General features: G+C 41.6%; 1 protein-coding gene across 1 annotated transcript in view; it reads left to right on the top strand.

Annotated features, from left to right (window-relative positions):
- Window positions 1-4380, top strand: part of LOC138258628 (ribonuclease Oy-like) — an 89209-nt gene extending 84829 nt beyond the window's left edge. Inside the window, exon 10 of the mRNA XM_069205966.1 lies at window positions 3985-4380. Within this exon, the coding sequence (XP_069062067.1) occupies window positions 3985-4155 (171 nt within the window). The 3' untranslated portion in view covers window positions 4156-4380. The remainder of the gene's footprint in view (window positions 1-3984) is intronic.
- Window positions 4381-19066: the final 14686 nt, after the last annotated feature.

Below are 19066 nucleotides of genomic sequence, written 5' to 3'. Positions count from 1 at the left end.
AGTGGATAAATCAAATGTTGGTGGAGGAATCCTTAAAAAAAAGAGTTTAATTACCTGCCAACATGCTCTGCTATCTTTCCCTCTAAAAGAGGCTCATAAGCCTCCTTCCTCATTTGTGTTTGTTCCTCGTGGCAACAACCCTTTTCTATGCTGTCCTGCAATAGTGGACATACTGCCTATTTCTGGGCGTTAATTTAAGTGTTGTGACCAAATCCTGGTGAGATTTTGAATAGTTATCATCGCACCATTGTGTGTTTAGCCTTCTGGGGCTGATGCGGGACTAGTGACCTTGACAGATTCACATAACACAAGAAAAACTTAAAATAATGTCTTCGGCACTAGACTTTTGATCTAAACACATTAATACTTCTGTCTTATTATATGTAACCAGATTTGTTATCAAATGCTCCTTGTCTGAATTCTCCAATTTCAAAACAATATCCTGGTTCTTGGCCAGTGTAATCATTGGACCTTTCTTTACACTATCAACGGCTGCCATCACCCTAGGGTAGGAAACAGACAACAAGCTGTGATCACAAAGGCAGTTTCTGAAACAGTATAATTGGAAAGGAGATCAAGCAGGTTTGATGAAAATAAAATGAAATGAACTAGATGCTACAAACCCATCCCATAAATGTATGTTTTAAAATCGAAGCAATGGACAAGGAGTCAAGAGCATACTGAAACTGTAGTGACAAGCAAACAAATTGAGAACTTTCCCATAAAGGTGAGTGGCAAAAGAGTTTAGGCATCCCCAGCGTGATCCACTGGCAGGCACACAGGAATCCAAACTACAGGAAGGGCTTGAGACTGAAGTTCCCCCATCAATAGCAATGATACAGGCCCATTTTGACTATTTACAAACCCCGCTATTTCCCCAATAGGGAATAGACAATATAAGTGTTGTGCAAATCAAAGTTATTATAATAAAAATCAATTAGTAAGAAATTTGTGGAACTCCAAACAAATCATCGCAGTTGAAAGCATGGGGAATCCAGAAAAGGACCAAACAACTTATCCAGGAAATGGGATCAAGACCAGAGTTAGCAGACCTCCCTTCATTCTACAAGCCTATGAGGGAGCAGCAGCTGTAAAAAGTGAACTGTATTCATCTTTATTTCTAAAGCCCAAATTTCTGGGCAACAAACAATATTGAAGCCTTTTATTAGACTCAACCACCATGAATTATCCAGTTTTGGCCCTAAACCTGCGATATTCCATGTAAATGTATAAACAGTTTTTTAACCACACTTGTCCACTAGCAAGTTGGAATATGATGAGTAACAATGGGGGAGACAAACAGGCGACAGTCACATACCTTAGGATGTCCTTTCCTCAAAGCATAGTGGCCCTCATTATGACTTTGGTGGTCTTCCATGAAGACCGGCAAAGCCATGGGTGCCAGGAGACCGCCAGTGCTGGTGGTCTCCCGTCCGCCATATCACAGGTACTACAGGATTTCTGCCACACTTTGGGTGGAAATCCGGCAGTAGTCATGCTGGTGGGTGGAGGAACTCTGGCTGTTCCACCACCTGCACCGCCCAGTCAGTAGAACACTGCCTGCCATATGATGGCCCATAACATGGCCTTGCGGTGTCCTGCTGGCGGTGGAAGCGCCCCTTCCCGTTCCCTGCCGGACAACCTTCTCCCTTGAGCAGGTAAGGTGATCATCCGACAGGGGAGGTGGGTGGGAGGGTGTTGTGTGTTGTGCGTGCGTGTGTGGTGACTGCGTGTGTGCATGAATGTGTGAATTTGTGGCTGTATGCGTGTATGAATGTTGAAGTGAGTGCATGTATGCATGTAAGTGTGTATGGATGAGTTTGCATGTTTGGATGGGTGTGCATGAATGCATGTATGGATGTTGTTCTGAACGCGTGCATGGATGTTGTAAATGCTTGTATGAATGGAGTTGTGAATGCGTGTATGAATGGAGTTGTGAATGCATGCATGAATGTGTGTATGGATGTTGTGTATGTGTGCATGTATGCGGGGAAGGGGAGAGGAACGATGTGGCTGAAGGGGGAGAAGGACGATGTGGCTGAAGGGGGTGGGGAGTGTGGGGGTCTAGCGCTTGCTGGGAGGGGAGGATCAGTGCTTGCTTGAGGGGCAGGGGGGTTCATTGCTTGCTTGGGGGGGAGCCGTTTACCGGTGACAGGGAAGAAATTCCCTGTCACCTGTAGCCTTTCCACCATGGTTTTTGTGGAGGTACTACTGCAGCAGAAACCATGGTGGAAAGCCGGCTCCTAATACTGCTGGAGGTCTTCTGTGGGCCGCCGGGTCGGAGATGATCATCTCGGTTGTGACCACCATGGCGGTATGAGTGGAAACGTGCCACACCCACAATGTGGCGGTCTTCACCGCCAGCCTGTTGGTGGTGGGCCTGCCACATTTACCTGGTGGTTAGAGAGCCGCCAGGTTCATAATGACCACCATTGTCTGCACTTATAGTTGCATTTGGAGATAGAGCTGCAGCCAAGCTCGATTGTTAGTCTTGAGATTCATGCTGAACTAAAGCTGCATACCTATCAACTGGGATACTGAAACAGGGCAGAGTGTTATATTCCCCCCAGGTATTCTGTGACTTATCCGGTCTCCCTACTTGTGCCTAGGACGATAAAAGATGCAAACAGGGAGTGCTTTAATTTTACTATGGACCTGGGTTGTGAAATTAACCTTGTTTGGAAGATTACAAGCAACAAGTTCCTTCCTAAAGCTAATCACGACACAATCATTAGTATTATGTTTCAGCAGGTTTCCTACCCACGGAATCCTTTGCACCATAGATGTTTCAGCATGTCATGAATCATTGACCCCAGTTCTCCCTCTTAACCACTGGGCAACCTTGTTAACCAACTGATCATTTCCCTCAATTTGAAGCGGCCTAGGTTGTGGGACCTCTTTGAGAATGATGGTTAATGATGTTGCTGCTGGTGGAAGATCTAGTAACTGAGATTCCTCAACAGGGAGAGATTTTGGGACAGAGTTTAATTTATTCCCCACTAAGGATGCTGATGCAGCAGATGTAAAATAATGCGGATATTGGGTCAAAGGTACATGAGTGGGCTTAAAAGAACCGCTATGATGGCTGTGAGAAGCTAACCAGTCCAAATATACCTAAGATGTTGCAACGGATTTAATAATGACAGCATAATGTGCCTCACTTGTGTGTAACTTTGATATTTGAAATTCAATAGAACCCAGCCAGTTTATAATACGGTCCACGAACCCAATAAACTGACCCTGTAGTAATTCCAACTTACTTCTAATTAAGGTGAGTTGATTAACCTCCCACAGTCTTTCCCAGCAGTGGATGGACTGTTCTTGTCTACAAGGTCCGCAGGTTTTGTCCTGCGTTTCTCGTTTCCATACTGGTCGCATTTGCCATTTTTTTCCCTTATTAGTTGGTAGAAAGGAACAAGCCAAATCACAAGTTGCTTTGGAATCCAGATTGCTAGACTCTACAGTTGACGAACGACAGTCAAAGCAATTAGACCCTCTTCCCTTCTCTCTGGTGCCTAAGCTGGGCAGCAATGTAGCAGTCAGATTGCTCTTGGCATTGCTACATGTTTTATCAGAAACCTACTTGCTCAAAATAGACAACTGTTCTTCCATGGAATCAATTTCCTGTCTAAGGCACCATTGACAATTGTGGGAAAGTTCACAATTGAATTAGAAAAGGAAGAATCTTTAGGAACAGAATGTGTGGATTTCCTTTTTTGCCATAATCCTTGATCAAGGCGTCGAAGTAGTAACAGACGAACTTCCCTAATAGAACTGTTTCTTCATGAGACCACCTAGGCACCCTGGGGCATCCGAAGAGGGAGAAGGTGGCGAGTTTAGGCAAGAGGGTGAAACTGCATCTTTCCTAGGTTGTTGGTGGCTTTCAAATCTGCCGCACGTTGTAAAGCCGGTCTCATAAAGGACTTTGCACGATCCTTAATAAATTTAAACTGGTTGATGACTTGTTCACTTTTTCTCTTCCAGGGCCGACAGATTCTGACACAGGTTAAAGTCTCGCTCTTCAGAAATTTTTCAAGTGGCTGTTTTGATGAGAAGGCGGCTGTGAACCCCTCTCCCTATAAACCCTGCTTGAGCACCAGGGAGATTTTTTACTTCCCCATCAGACTGGAACAACCGCGAGACCCGTGCCCATGAGCTCACTACTACACCGAGGGCAAATGGCTGATGAAAGACAGAAAATATACATGTGAAATGTTTAAACGGTTAACACAGGGCAACAAAATAATTGTGTTACATTGTAATAGAAATTAAATATATCCCAACTGGACCAGAAAATATGTGGCCACCATTGTGATAATGATAAATGTCGTAGTGAGGTTGTTGGAGGTAAAGTGAGTTTAATAAACTTTACTCAGAGGATGCTCCGCTTTTATTATTATTTAAATTATAGCAGTGAATTAGATTGTGAACTTGATAATGGTTAAACAATTATCCGATGTTATGCACATTTTCTTTGTGTTGTTTATATAGAGGGAAACAAGACATCTTTATAGAATACTAATGGGGAAACCCAGGCTGGAGTGAGGAACGTCTGTGCTAGATGCTTCTGGATATGTGGCTAAAGTATAAAGCTGGCAATAAATGCCACTATTTCCCAATGTTTTTGCTTCAAATTCTGCACAGTAATTCTTCTTGCATTTTAACTGGCTCAAGAAATTGACACCAGTGTTTCGAAATTTATTACACCAAGCGTAATGGCTGAAAAGAGCTGGTTAGTCCAAAGGAAGAGGGGGCTCATGTAGAGAAAATGCAGTGGCAGACTAGTTTGAAGAGCTGAAGGTCTAATGAAAAGGAAGGATATTTTAGGAGCTCAATATGCCGTCTGAAAAACAGATGTGGATCTGGGAATCCCTCCCTGCCCTGTCAAACAGCACAGAAAAGCACAGTAACTGTGAGCGCGTCTGGCCTTATTTGATCTCTAGTAATTTATTTATGAGGGGACGCGTTAGAGGTTTGATGGACGTTTTGACTACGCTTAGAGTGATTCCACCATGTACACAATCTTTACACATAAACTAACCAGCAACAATATAGCATGGTCAACAAATCAATTATCCGAAACTTTGAGTCGGTAACCTTTACGCACCATGACCCATGTGGCCATGAATAACCACAACTTTTAGTAAAATTAGAATGTTTATTTCCCTAAATTAACAATGCTAATATCTCGTAAATTAATCTCAAATTCAAATGATAAGCATATACAAACAACACAGGCTGACCAAAGCGGCAAAAGAATATCAATTTAACTAAAGCATTTATCATCAGGCATTTAAGAGTTACAGTACAGCCTAATAACATCAATAACAGAACATTACGAGCTACCATACATCTAGATTCAGCAGGCAAACAAAATTAATTCTTTGTTTATAACACTTGTCAACACCTTGGGCATAATAACTAACCCTCTAGTCCGAACAGCATGTTTGGGCTTCATGCAAAAGTAATTTGTATCAAAAGTTAATTTGGAAAACATCTAACTAGGGCGCCATCAATTAGCGGTTGGTACCTAAAAGAAAAGAACAAAAATCTACAACAGAAACATTAGCATTTCCTTTACCTCTCCTGAATGGATCAGCAAGCTGTGATTTCTTCGTCAGTTGGACATCCGCCTGGTCAGCTTCAACCAAGTGCAAAAACAACAAGTGATGGACGGAATGCTGAACATTGTCAAACATTCACCCCCAGTCACAGATCCGGGTTTAATCCATCGTTTTTTTGCTGCCCATGCCATTCCAGTTTGGACCCAGCCATATGCAAATCAGTCTTTACCCTGTCCCCCATGGGAACAGTCCAGCCCGAACTGCTAGGCCAGGTCTTCCCTGGACTGGAAACAAGCATTCTGAGACTGGTTTCGGGGTTTCACCCCTCATCAGCCAGGCTAGCTTGAATCCAGTGGCATGGGAAGCACGGGACCCACGTCTGGGCATACCCTTCCCACTTAGGGCGACAAATGCAAAAACAACAAGTGATGGACGGAATGCTGAACATTGTCAAACATTCACCCCCAGTCACAGATCTGGGTTTAATCCATCGTTTTTTTGCTGCCCATGCCATTCCAGTTTGCACCCAGCCATATGCAAATCAGTCTTGACCCTGTCCCCCATGGGAACAGTCCAGCCCGAACTGCTAGGCCAGGTCTTCCCTGGACTGGAAACAAGCATCCTGGGACCGGTTTCGGGGTTTCACCCCTCATCAGCCAGGCTAGCTTGAATCCAGTGGCATGGGAAGCACAGCTTCAACCAAGGACAGTGAAAGGGAATGGCTCAGTCACGGTTGGGCTCTAAGGCCCATATTTATACTTTTTTAGCGCCACATTTGCGTCATTTTTTGGCGCAAAAGCGTCGCAAACCTACAAAATAAAATTGTATTTTGTAGGTTTGTGCCGCTTTTGCGTAAAAAAATGACGCAAATGCAGCGCAAAAAAAGTATAAATATGGGCCTAAGTCCACTGAAATCAACTTAAAGGGCATCAAGCTAAGAAACTGCATCAATAGCATTTACAATTAAGCTACAACCCTAAAGTTAAGAAAAGAACATCAGGAACTGCTGTGCTCCACGCATGAAACTGGAACAAGAACAGAATAGGAAAAGAACTGAACTGCAACTGCCTAGCAGAAAGGGACAACCTCCTGTCTGCCAAGTGTAGTCAGAATAAATTAAAATCCATAAAGTAATTTCCCACGTCTCTATTGGTCAGAATATCGTGGGCTCACAGTAGAACCAACAAAAACTAATTTCTAAATCTATGATATAACTAGACAGTCTTTCACACATCAGTGATTGGCTCCTCTTCTCTCGTTCCCCTCATCAGCTTCGTCAAGTAACTTTTTAGTTGTAATCATAACTCCAGTCAGTGCGGCCATTGTCCAGGCCTGGGAACCTTCACTTCTCAAGCATCAAGGTAATTAGCATCAATTAGTAGTACAGTACATTTCAGCAGACAGTTCTCACAAGAAAGTTTAAGACATTTACAAATTGCTTGGTCAGGACTGTGTGAACAATAGACAATAATAATTCTCTGGTTTCACAAAACATTTACGAACATTTATTTATGCCATGAAACTTAACATGAGGCTCTGTTGACTAGGCCCAAACCTCGTGATTAATCAATTCCCTAATATTTGAGCAAATACATAACATTAATACATTAATACATTAGTATGATCCACTAATACATTTTATTCTACATGTGCACATTATTTAAACTATAAGTGTGATTTTTTTATTAATTTTCATACACATTATGGAGGCCACTCAAGTGGGCACATTTTCCAAGACACACTATTTTTCACCATGTTAGCCTAATTCATGTAAATCTTTAGCCATTAATCAATGCAAACTTATTAGTAATTAATTCAGCTTTCTCAGTCCCTCCTCTGATGACTAAATGTTTCATCACACCTTACATCACACAACACAATTTTTGTTAATCTAAAATTTTGCTTCACTATAATATTTGACATTTCCTTTTTCCCCCACTTTTCTTTAAATGATCTTTTTGACTTAATGTCTTCCCTCCTCTGATAATTTTTCATCTGCTCTATTTTAATCACAGTATACAATTTATGAATTCCCCATAATCCAATGATACAAATAATAATCAATATTATCTGTATTATTTTCACAATTATACATTTCCCTGGGTTTCCCAGACAATTTCCTACAGAAGCAAACCTTTGCCAACCTTTTCCCACACCCCAGGTTCTTTCGGAGTTTTCAAGTCAGAGTTAATATTAGTCAGATTGTTAATAAAGCTTTTAATCTCCCTGCTATTGTCAGGAATAAATGTGCAACAATGTTGCAATTTCAGCATTTTACAAACTCCACACTCCTTTGCTAAAAGGATATCTAACGCAAGGCAGTTCTGAAGAGTCATATAATCAATCAATCAATCAATCATAGTTATACAGCGTGCTACTCACCCGTGAGGGTCTCAAGGTGCTAGGGGGTGGGGGTCACTGCTGCTCGAAGAGCCAGGTCTTGAGCTGCCTCCGGAAGGCTAGGTGGTCCTGGGTGGTCCTGAGGTGGGCGGGGAGGGAATTCCACGTCTTGGCTGCCAGGTAGGAGAAGGATTTCCCACCTGCAGTGGTTCGGCGGATGCGAGGGACGGCGGCGAGGGCGAGGCTGGTGGAACGAAGTTGACGGGTGGGCGTGTAGAAGGTGAGGCGACGGTTGAGGTATTCGGGGCCCTTGTTGTGGAGTGCTTTGTGTGCGTGGGTGAGGAGCCTGAAGGTGATCCTTTTGTTGACGGGTAGCCAGTGCAGGTGTCTCAGGTGGGCAGAGATGTGGCTGTGGTGGGGTACGTCAAGGATGAGGCGTGCAGAGGCGTTTTGTATTCGCTGAAGACGTTTTTGAAGTTTTGCGGTGATTCCTGCATATAGGGTGTTTCCGTAGTCTAGGCGGCTTGTGACGAGGGCGTGGGTCACAGTTTTTCTGGTGTCGGCGGGGATCCAGTGGAAGATCTTTCGGAGCATGCCGAGTGTGAGGAAGCGAGAAGACGAGACGGCGTTGACTTGCTTGGTCATGGTGAGAAGGGGGTCCAGGATGAATCCGAGGTTGCATGCGTGGTCTGAGGGGGTCGGTGCGGTGCCCAGGGCCGTGGGCCACCAGGAATCGTCCCAGGCGGACGGGGAGTTTCCGAGGATGAGGACTTCCGTTTTGTCTGAGTTCAGCTTCAGGCGGCTGAGTTTCATCCATTCTGCGACGTCTTTCATTCCATCCTGCAGGTTGGTTTTGGCGGTGGCTGGGTCTTTGGTGAGGGAAAGTATCATACTTATATATCTTACTGCAGCCATTTTCAGTATCCATTAGGATCATGGCTCTTGAAAAACTAGTCAGCATGTTATCCGCAATTGTAGCTAACTTTCCAATTTTCATCGAAATTAGAACAGCTCCCACTGAAGGAATCATTGCTCAAAATATATCTCCAATGATGCCGGAGTAAGATTCTCTCTTTGGTCTAGCCAGGTGTAATTCATTCAGGTTAGGTGTCTCATTCAGGTTTTCAAGTTGATAAATATTTGGGAAAACTATTCCCAAGTAACATGTGCCATACCATCCTCTCAAAAGATGGTAATAAGCTTTTGGTCCACATATGTAAGAAACCCATGGAATTGCTGGGTCTTGTCCATTCAACATAAAAGTCCATTTACTCTGGAAGAGAAACACATGTCTGCATTCACTCGTTCCCACAAACAATGTATCAGTTCTAGATTTTGGCCTATATATACAAAGCTTCCCTATGTGTTGCACATCTAAAACTAACTCCCTTTGTGTTTTAGTCTCACTAAATGCATATTCATATTTAAATGTCCTTTTCACTAAGCCCTTATCTAATTCCTCCTTTAATACATTTCTCCTGTCATCAGTTTGATCCAAGAAACTCTTTGCTACTGGTGTAAGCAAGCATGTGAGGTTGTTCCTGTGCACGTAAACCATGCCAAATGTCAATGTCAGTTCAAAGCAACCTCTCACTAATTCTATATTATTTTCCTTAGCCACTCAGGTATTTAATAATAGGAATAAACGAAAATACCAAATCATGATTTGAATAAAAATCCTGTATGTATTCTTGGTTATAGAACCTTGTTAATTGAAGACTACAACTGATTCCATACGTTAGTGGCAAGCTATGATAGGTTATCCCTTCCTCTATTGAAGAAGGAATTTGTGTGCAAACATAACACTTTCTCACATTCATTGTCTCAACATACTCATATAATAAGCAATAGAAAACATTAGAGGAAAGACCTCTTAGTGAATTATCTAGGTGTAGATATATCTCATCCTTTTTAAACTTGTCAAATTCTGTAAGTGCAGTAGTAGTTTCTAAAGCAAAGGTATGATTAGCTACAGCTTTATTGATAAAGCTCATACTCACAATCAATAGCAAACATACTAGCATACACACAATTGCTAAGCCGACACCTATGCATTTACACCTATTCTTTTTAACCTGCTTGTTGTGGCTACTTATCATCTGGAAAGGATCAGAAAGTATAAGGAGGAAAAATATAACTATGCAGCAAAACAAAAATCTTCTTTGCAATTATTCACAGCTTTCAGTCTTTTTTCCAGGGCTCTTGTCAAAATTGGCAATTTGTAAAAAATCAGTTTAGCAGCTTATCAAATCAGTTTACTCTAAAAGTATTTTCAGATTGTTTTTAATGTCTCTTTTCTCTTTCAGTATCACAAAATTTCTCAAAGTTCAGTTCACGGACCAGCTTCACGTGGCAAAATATTGACCTGGAATCTCATGATCATTACTAAATGGCAAAAAATTCACTTTGCCAATCACTAGTAGTTGCATACGCCCATTCAGGACCTGCGTATCTTCAATTTGCAATTTGCTTCCTTTCCAATCTTCGAACTCCATTTAACTCTCCATCACTCAAATCTTATTTTCTTGTGGTGTCTACTTCTTCTTCGATTGTTGACACTGTGATTGATTCTTTGCTCTTAGCTTGTGATTTCGGCCACTTATCTCCTTCCAGTGAACCTTTGGTTAATGCTCTTTTCAAGGTTGGACTTTCAGCTTCTCCTGGTTCTGCAGGATTTTGACTTGATGTACCTGTCATTTCTCTTGGAGGAGTCAGATCGTTTTGACTCTGAGCTAACTGAACTCCCTCCACCGGGTCTGTAGATTGCTGTGTTTGTCTTCCAAGAATGTCTGCTTCTGGGAGAGCCCTCCTCTGACTAGACTCTCCTGCTACCTCAGTTGAGGTTGGTTTAATGTCACTCTCCTGTAGGTCCTCCGTTTCGTCTCTCACAGGAGTACCTGTATTGTCTTTTGTCTGCTCAGAGTCTGTTTCTGATTCTCCAGCTTCCTTCTCTGATTCTGGAGTTCTCTTGTCTGGACGTTGTTGGTATTCTCAACAACTCTTCTTCATTGTTCAAAGGACAGGGTACTTTCCGAGTATGGCTGGCATGAATCCAGTTAGGAACTCCTGCACACTTCACAGCAGTAGTAGTAAACAGTACTACTTGATGAGGACCCTTCTACCGAGGCTCCAAAGAAGTCTTCCTCATGTGTTTTCTGATCACAACCCAGTCTCCAGCTCTCAGGTTGTGTCTCTGATCTTGGGATGGCTGCACAGCTGTGGCCTTCACCTGATAAGAAAAACAACAAGCTACATCAGCCAGACCCTTGCAGTAGTCCAACACCATATCATCTGTTATTTTCACAAAAGCATTGGCAGGAACCACTGACAACCTCATTGCTCTGCCCATGAGGATTTCATGCGGGACAGTCCAGTTTTCCTGTCGGGTGTATTTCTCATAGTCATCAGAACTAGAGGTAGTGCATCTGGCCATTTCAGATTTGTGGACCCACATCTTTGCAAGTCTTGACTTCAGGGAACCATTCATTTGGTCAACGAGTCCTGATGCTTCAGGGTGGTAACTACAGCACAACTTCTGCTCAATGTTTAGGACTGAATGTAGTAATTTAATCACTTCATTGTTGAATTGACTTCCTCTATTTGATTCTAAAGAGACCAGAAAAACAAAATGAGGTATCAGTTCCCTAATCAATAGCTTTGCTACTGTAAGGCTGTCATTCCTTCGTGTAGGGTAGGCTTCAATCCAGTGATTAAAATGCAAACAATCACCAGCACATATCTCAATCCTCCACACACAGACATCTCAATAAAACCCATCTGGATTCTGCTAAATGGGCCTCCCGCTCTTCCAATGTGGCTCATATTAACCACAGTCCTTTTACCCACGTTCATCTGCTGGCAAATGATGCAACAGCAGCAAACTGCTTCGGCAACCTGTCTAAATTTTGGATTAAACCAAAATTGCTTAAAGGTGCGAATCATAGTATCCCTCCCAAAATGCGCTTGACCATGATAGTATCTAGTGATTTAATAAAAGTAACCCCTGGGAGAACAAAGAACTGTCCACCACTCAATGCACTTCTCAGACACTCATTTACTCCAATGATCAATCTTAATAAAGGGATATCTGGAAGAATATGTAATAAATCAGCCCATATGAAGTACAGAAATGAAACAACTATTTAAAAAACCCTGCCCCCTAATGGACAAAAGATGTTTTGGCAACCTCACTGAGAGAAGCTGGATTGTTGGAATGAGGACAGTTCTATTACAATGGAGAAATCAGGTCATGTGAAAATTTGAATGGAGAGGCAAGGGGTAATCTGTCCAAATGTAAATATCTTCAGATAAAAAGTTGGGTGAATCATCTAAATAAGGAAGCGGGAGGTACGAACAGTTTGGAGGAGCTGATGCAGCTGGGAACTGTTGTGAAGAAGGAAATGGCCAGATGGTACTGGTCGATTCTGGACATTGAGGATGGCGAATTTAGTCTTCCAGAAGAGTTATGAAAAGAAAGCTTGCCAGAGCCACAGCAAAAAGGATTTATGGCAAGTATCTATTACACTTTTGTACAATATGGTTAAATCTGCAGCTTTAAGAAAGAATCATCTGTTTTCTATTCGTAGAGTCTTTTGGACGCCAGCAAAGCTCTCCAGACTGGATCGGAACACTACGGTCAGGTGCAAAAAATGTCAGGCAGAATCCGCAGATGATCTACATAAGTTTGTGGAATGCCCAATGCTCAGTAAGTTTTGGGAAGAGGTTGGTGCAGCAATTAAGGAAATACTCCCTCGGTAAGCATGTCCTTAGTCATCTTTGGATGCCAGCATAAAGCAGTTAAGATAAACAAGGGTGATGCTAAACTGCTCTTTTACATGATGCTGGTGGCAAGGAGGGAAATATGCAAAAAGTGGGTCAGTGTCTTCCCTCCCACTTTCTCAGAGTGGAAAGACTCCATGAGGTATAACTGGAAGTTAGGTGCAAGGGAGGATAGTAAGAGATAAAGGTTTTGGGACCCCCTGAAACAATGGTTGGATACTGGAATGGATATGGGTGGGCAGTAAGTTAATTATGGTCCTATGATTATGCGTACTTCCGGACACCACTGCACCATATTCCGATGATATGTTGGTAATGTGGTTATAGTGGAGGTCAGATACATTCCAGATAGGTATGGCTCTATGGAGTTGTGCTATGAGTAAAAGATGGTAAAATCTGCAGCGGATGCATTCTTTGCCCCCACCCCTTTTTGGAGTGGAATGTCGCAAGATTAACAAGGACCAAAAAAAAAAAAAAATTAATCACAATATCATTGATTTTTCTCAAATCCTGAACAATCCGAAATTTTCCACAGGGTTTTCATAAACCCATGATAGGTGAATTACATTGGCTGCTCAATACTTTTAGAATGCCTTGTCCCACAAATTCCGCAATTATAGGTGCAATCCGTTCAATAGTATCCTGTGTCATGTGGTATTGGGGAATCTGGGGGAAAATTGCATTTGGCTTGACTGGGACTTTAACTGGCTCAACTCCTTTGATTAGACCAATATCTCTCCCTAAAAAAATCTCATCTTAACTGTTCCCTGCAAATCAGAAGGAAGATCTTGTACTGTAAAAACAGGATAGAAACTGCTGGTCATCCTTGTCACCACTATTTGTCTGGATGGCAATCCCATCATTTGAACAGGTAATTGAACATCTTCTTTTGCAAGGCAAATCTCTTCCTAATAAGGAAACTGGACTTGAGTCACAAACAAAAAATTTGTGTAAGCTTTTGAAATTTCCAATTTTAACTGAAACTGGTTCTGTAATCAGGTTTGTTAAATACTGGCTTGCAAATCATACAATCAGCACTGTTTTCCCTGAAAGAGGTAAGTTGGGAACTTCTTCAGCTCTCACAGTAGAACGTGTAGCTCCTGTGTCGACTTGGAATGAGACTTTGTGACCCATCATTTTTCCCTTCACATATGGACCCTTTTGGTCTACTTCTAATGAAGCTGCTAAGACACATTTTTCTTCATCTGAACTCTCACTCACCCACTCTTCATTCAATTCATCCTCACTGTGTAATGGATATTTGTGTATTGTGTTATTACTTGTGTTAAACCTTTGACCTGTGCCCTACTGAGGAAGCATCATCTGCTGCTGTTCCTTTGGGGCTTGAGGTATCTGAATGTGTTGCCTGGGTGCCATTTGGACTTGGGTCTGCATTTGCTGTGACTGGGGCATCTGCAAACTTGACATTTGCATCTTTTGCATAGGCTGAAGACCTTGCACATGAGTCACATTATTTTGGAAATTAAAATTTTGACCTCTCATTCTTGGTCCTCTCATGTTTGGAAAATAATTAATTTCATTTGTCTGTGGAACAACACCTTCCTATCCTAGCATCAGACACTCCAGCTTCCAATGTCCAAGGCCTCCGCAAGCGTGACAAGGTAACGCCCTTTTCATAGTCTGCATATCATTCTGGGCAACTGCTGTATTCAAATCAACACCATGGTTCACATTTCCAATTTTAACTCTGAAACCACATTTCCCTGCTGCTGCTGAGGAAAACCCCGTTGCATTCCTGATTGTGCTGCTTTAATCTGCATTACCATTGCCTTCTCTTTCAACTTTCTCTGCTTCAATCCCATCTTGTTGCTACAGTACTTGGCATATTGCAATACATCATCAATTGGCTTAGCTTGCCAACAAATCAAATGACTCTTAATCATCTGGCTAATTTCGGGTCTTCATCCTTCAACAAAATGAATCATGTCTTTCAGCTCAATCATTTCTGTACCACTTTAATATTTAAATGCCTACAACAATACCTCATAGTACGCATTTATTGACTCCTTTCCTTCTTGCGCTGTCCTGTCTTTTTTCTGCCAATCTATATTCTTGGGGGAAATTCTCGTTTTCAAAAATTCAACCACCTGATAATAGTATTTCATTACATTTGGAGGTGGTGCACCTGTAGTCAGATCTCGTGGAGGTTCTCTTGTTGGCCAATCTACATTTCTTTTGCATTCTTTCCACAAGTCTGTGGGAACCACTATTTCGAATAGGGAATTCAAATCTTGCCACAGGCATTTTGCAAGTTTCACAAACCTATTTGTTTGCTGGTGCTATTCCACTGGTTTCTCTCTCAGCCAGGGGTCATAATTTGTAAATGACAAAATGTCACCTTCTGCTCCACGGGACATGGACCAAATTCCCTCCCGGAATTTCTCTCATTTATAATATTTTCACTGGGTTATCAGCCTGCTGTACACTAGCAGTTAAATTCACAGAATCCCTTTTATTCTTATCTCATTTCTTTACCCATCTGCCTTCCCATTTATCTAAAGCCCCCCATGTTTGAACGCTCTGGATTAATTCCCTAATGTGAGTTTTAATTCCTGGTGTCCTCATATTTTTAATATCTTATTCATCAAATTCTAGTCTGTAACGTCTTCTAAAATGCTTCATTTTCTCAATTTCTATGTCATATTTCTCTGCCAGATATGCTAATTTTTGATGTACCAATCCTGCTTTGTTGGTAATTAGTTTGCACAAAAAGCGCAACTCCTCTTCACTGTATGAGTCAATTCCTGTTTAATCCAATTGTTCCCTCAATTAAGTCCTCTACTTCTAATTTAAGCCTGGTCAAATTTAATGGACTTTCTCCATTTGAATCTCCTGGTGTGCTATTCAGCTTTTCCAGACAGTCAGTTAATTGCTGGGCTGTCAAACCTTGCAACAAGATATTATTGTTTTTGTTAGCACTTGTTGTAATGTTAGACATGGTGTCTCTGGTGTCATCAAAAATGGGTTAGGACCTATTTCTTGTCTCCCCAGATTATTCGGTGGAGTCCTGGAATAACTTGTCAATTAATGGCCCTGTCACATCAAAAATCAATTTCATCGGAGACATAACTCCTGTATTTACATTGAACCTTTCCATTTCTACACTTGAATTCAAATTCTTTTGTTCATTGCTCTTATTATTTCCCTGGGCAAACCACTGTATAACGGGGCCAATAGTAATGGGTACTGACACAGCGTCCGGACTCGCATTCGAGACATTAAATTAGGTGTACACTCTGTCTGAATCAGTTTTGGCTCTTGATAAACCTGTCTCCTCTGTGGAACTTTTCCTGTTGGCACCATTAAACTCATTGCAGTATCTACAATACGTACATCTGGATAAATTCTCAGTATGTCAACCAGCGGCATAGGTGTCTGAGTTGTGGATGTGTTTGGGACAATATGGTTAACCTGTATCTGTCTCTGGGTAGTTTCAATAGGTACCAGAGCTGTAGGGTCTGCACTAGTACTTGGACCTGTCATGTCCTGCATATGGTGGGGGACGACTTCTCAATAATTGTAAAATAAACTTGTCATCATCTGATTCTTCATCATAAGTCAAAGACTTTCTAGACACTTTTGTTTTCTGCTCTTTGTCGTCCGAAGGATATGAACCCTTCTTCTTGGTATTCTGTTTGGCACTGCTCTCATTCTCTTGTGTAATTGCAGGCAACATCCTAATTCCATGTAAAGTCTCAGTTCTCTAAAAGTTCTGCTCACTATCCCATCTCGCTTCAGCTAAAGCTTTCTCAGCTTTTCTCATTCTTCTCTCAAATTTCTGTTGCTGTCTGGCCACTAACTCCCAAATAGCAAATGCTTCAAATTGTGCAGGTCTCGGAGGAGGCTTAGAGTTATACAGTACTCTCCTCAAATTCTATAAGATTCTGATATTAAATATTCCATGGGCTGGAAATGCTAAGCTCCCTTCTTTTTCTGTCTCTTTGCACCATTGTTTTAACCAAAGACATGGCGCAGCACCTTGTTCTTCAAATACAGTATATGCAAGTGTACCTTCTGGCGGTGTAATTTCTCCTACTCTAACTGGAATTAACGCATCTCCCCTTAAGGCACTCTTTAATGCTTCAAAAATTTTAATTTCTGTATTTTACACTTCACTTGGATCAAATCAGTAAGTAAATATCAATCCCAAAATCCTTTTTGTCTGCATTCTCAACCATTAACGCTTCACAGTTGTCCACCAAACCATTCACGGCTTTTCTCACCAACCAACCTGTCCCAGCACAGCTCTAGTGACATCACACAAACATATACAGTGGCTGACAAAGCCCTTCGGCTTGTCTTCCCCAATTCAGATCCATGCCAAACTAAATGCAAATGTTGCGAGCACTAATTAAAAATCAACACACAACTTGTCTATTCATTACAGGTAGGTAACACAATTGCTTCAGAAAGCTTGCTGAATTTTCAACTGTGTCTTTTAGCTCTGATAGATACTCCTTCTATCTCAGTTTCCCTGACTCACAAGCAAAATTCGACCAGCAAATTTTACTCTCAACTGATCATTGGATCTTCCTGGTGCACATAAGATTCACCAAATCTCCATCGAAACTAACTCTCAGTTAAACACACACTCTGAGTTCATCAACCACGCACAATTGACCTATTAAACAGACAAATTACAACATCAAACCAAATGTCTCATACACTTTTATTCCGGAGTCCTAGACCAAGCAGGGGCCGTATACCAACAACCACGTGGGCTATTTTTGAGCACAAAGCACCACACATATATGACGTTCGACGACTTCCCTACACACACTCTTTGGAGTATGCAAACTCCCTAAACAACTTCATTGGAGTAACCAAACTCCTTAAACAACTTCATTTGGAGGTCGCAGACTCCCTATAACTCACAAACATCACAATTTACCTGCGATTTGCTTAAGTCATGCAAGCGCAAAACCTATTCCATTTACACTCTCACTAGGAACACTGAGAACATCTTCAAACAGGCATTGGCAAACTCCAAGGTTTTGGAAAGTCATGGTAGGCTCTTAGGGAGACATAACCTTTCATTTCTACCACCAAACCTGGAATATTATGGCTGTTATTTCGGGGAAATCATGGTGATCTTTTAAGGAGACGCAACACTCTGTTTCTCCTACCAATAACTGGAAAACCTATAGAGGCCTCTTAAGGAGACATACCCATCCGATTCTGCTACCAAAAACTGTGAGAGTGTCAGTCCTTATTTGATCTCAAGTAATTTATTTATAAGGTGACACGCTATAGGTTTGATGGACCTTTTGACTACGCTTAGAGTGATTCCACCATGTGCACAATCTTTACACATAAATGAACCAGCAACAATATAGCATGGTCAGCAAATCAATTATCCGAAACTTTGAGTCGGTAACCTTTATGCACCATGAACCCTGTGGCCATGAATAACCACACCTTTGAGTAAAATTAGAAAGTTTATTTCCCTATATTATCAATGCTAATTTCACGTAAATTAATCTCAAAACCCAATGATAAGCATATACAAACAACACAGGCTGACCAAAGCGCCAAAAGAATCTCAATATGACTAAAACATTTATCATCAGACATTCAAGAGTTACAGTACAGCCTAATAACATCAATAATTGAACAGTTAATATAGCATACATCTAGATTCAACAGGTGAACAAGATCAATTCTTTGTTTATAACACTTGCCAACACCTTGGGCATACTAACTAACCCTCTAATCCAAATGGTATGGTTGGGCTTCATGCAAAAGAAGTAATTTTAGTCAAAAGTTAATTTGGAAAACATCTAACTAGGGCCCTATCAATTAGCGGTTGGCACCTGAAAGAAAATAACAAAAATCTACAACAGAAACATTAGCATTTGATATACCTGTCCCGAATGGATCAGCAATCTGGGATTTCTTTGTCAGTTGGACATCTACCTGGTCTGCTTCAGCAAAGGACAGTGAAAGGAAATGGCTCAGTCACGGTTGGGCTCTAAGTTCACTAAACCAACTTAAAGGGCACCAAGCTAAGAAACTGCATCAATAGCATTTACAATTAAGCTACAAAGCTAACGTTAAGAAAAGAACATCAGGAACTGCTGTGCTGCTCGAATGGAACTGGAACAAGAATGGAATAGGAAAGGAACTGAACTGCCTAGCAGAAAGGGACTAACTCCTGTCTGCCAAGTGTAGTCGTAGTAAACTAAAATCCATAAAGTACTTTCCCCCGTCGCCATTGGTCAGAATATAGGGCCTGATTCTAACTTTGGAGGACGGTGTTAAACCGTCCCAAAAGTGGCGGATATACCACCTACCGTATTACGAGTCCATTATATCCTATGGAACTCGTAATACGGTAGGTGGTATATCCGCCACTTTTGGGA

This window comes from Pleurodeles waltl, chromosome 9, assembly GCF_031143425.1.
Source record: "Pleurodeles waltl isolate 20211129_DDA chromosome 9, aPleWal1.hap1.20221129, whole genome shotgun sequence".
Classification (NCBI taxonomy): Eukaryota; Metazoa; Chordata; class Amphibia; order Caudata; family Salamandridae; genus Pleurodeles; species Pleurodeles waltl.
The sequence above is the reverse complement of the archived record's forward strand: the minus strand, read 5'-3'. Positions and strand labels throughout refer to the sequence as shown.